The 1,391-nt window shown below is 50.0% G+C and overlaps 1 protein-coding gene across 1 annotated transcript; it reads right to left on the bottom strand.

The window, feature by feature from the left end:
• Window positions 1-664: 664 nt before the first annotated feature.
• On the bottom strand, window positions 665-1,042 carry LOC308423415 (large ribosomal subunit protein eL13-like; the record flags this gene model as incomplete). Its single annotated transcript, XM_080920119.1, has 1 exon — window positions 665-1,042. The coding sequence occupies one exon, from the start codon at window positions 1,040-1,042 to the stop codon at window positions 665-667; it is 378 nt and encodes a 125-aa protein (XP_080776245.1).
• Between the last annotated feature and the right edge of the window lie 349 nt (window positions 1,043-1,391).

The raw sequence follows: 1,391 nt of genomic DNA, 5'->3' as shown, positions 1-1,391 counted from the left end.
CTGCCAGAGAAGGTCGAGCTTGCCCCCAAAGAACTCTTGCTGAACAGGTCCTCTTCCCATGTCCTAATAACTTTTCTCTTCCACCACCTCTGCTGGGTGGTAGGCTCGAGGGGAGGTTGAATCCTTATGAAAAGTAGGTTGAGAAAAATGTATGCCTACACGGATGGTCGAGTGCCCCGTGACAGGAAAGAATAAACTACCCGACTGATGGGGCAGTTCAGGTTTTTTGTTTGTTTGACATGTTTTTTTTTTTTTGTTCACCCAGGCAAGTCTTGAATTCTCTATGTAGCTGGGGCTGGTCTTGAACTCCTGATCTTCCTGCCTCCACCTCGAACATACTGGGATTGCAGGCATGTATGACCACACTCCTCTAACTTCTTAGGAGCAGGAGGAAGTCTGGGTGTTGGGACACAATGGAAAGATTCTATATGTTGGTCATCGAATAACTGAACAGAGACACGTTTTTGGTTGTTTTCTACAAGGATGGTAGTGCCTAGGGCCTCCTGCCTGTGAGGCAAGTGTTTCTATCACTGAGCAGCATCCCAGCCCCCAGGACATTTTTGAAATCTCGTAGAAGCCTAAGGCTAAATTGGCCCGCTTCGATAACACGGTAATCAAAGCTGTACACACGCACACTGGGTCACTGTGGGTCCAGGACACTGAGTCATTTGCTTAGAATCCCTAAGTTCTTTGGGCGCTGCACGTTGGCCTGTAGTGATTCAGCGGACTTGTTTCGGCTCCCTGGGGCCATAGAGATGCTGATGGTGCGAGCCATTTTCTTGTGGATATCGGCTACCCTGAGTTTCTCCAGGCTGAAGCCCCTGCCAGCCCCGCCCTTGGTGTGGTATCTAACTGTAGGGCACCTCGCGGTGAGCCTAATGTGACCGTACGTGGGATGAGGGGCAATGCGGTGCGCTTTCGCCTGCCGAGCCTTGCGTCTGCGGATCTCGCGTGCCGGATGGTTGAACCACGTGTCCACTCGCTGCTGCCAATCCTTGTGGAAATGGGGCTTCAGGACCATGGCATTCCGGCTGGGCGCCATGGCTGCCTCCTGTACAGGAGAAGGGCGGAGCGGAAAGGCTCTTTTTTTTTTTTTTTTTTTTTTTTTTTTTAATACATTTGTGTTTGCATTGGTTTCTTTAAGGGATGTATATTCATTTTACTTTAAGGCTCTCTGACATATCCATAAAGGCTCTTTTGAAGCCCCTGGTATTTGTAGGGTGGGTATTTCACTTCTTGGTTCTGTTGCCCTCTCATGTTCTTCGAGAGTGTGGCGGCTGTGGGTGGCCTGGCAAAGAATGTGCTAGAAGGGGATAGAGGTGTACGAGGGGATCCACAAGCGACAGGAAATCACTGTGTGCCACCAGGATCTGCTAAGTCCCCTAGGAATG

This window comes from Micromys minutus (assembly GCF_963924665.1).
Source record: "Micromys minutus genome assembly, chromosome: 8".
NCBI lineage: Eukaryota > Metazoa > Chordata > Mammalia > Rodentia > Muridae > Micromys > Micromys minutus.
This window is presented reverse-complemented; position numbering and strand designations above follow the sequence as displayed.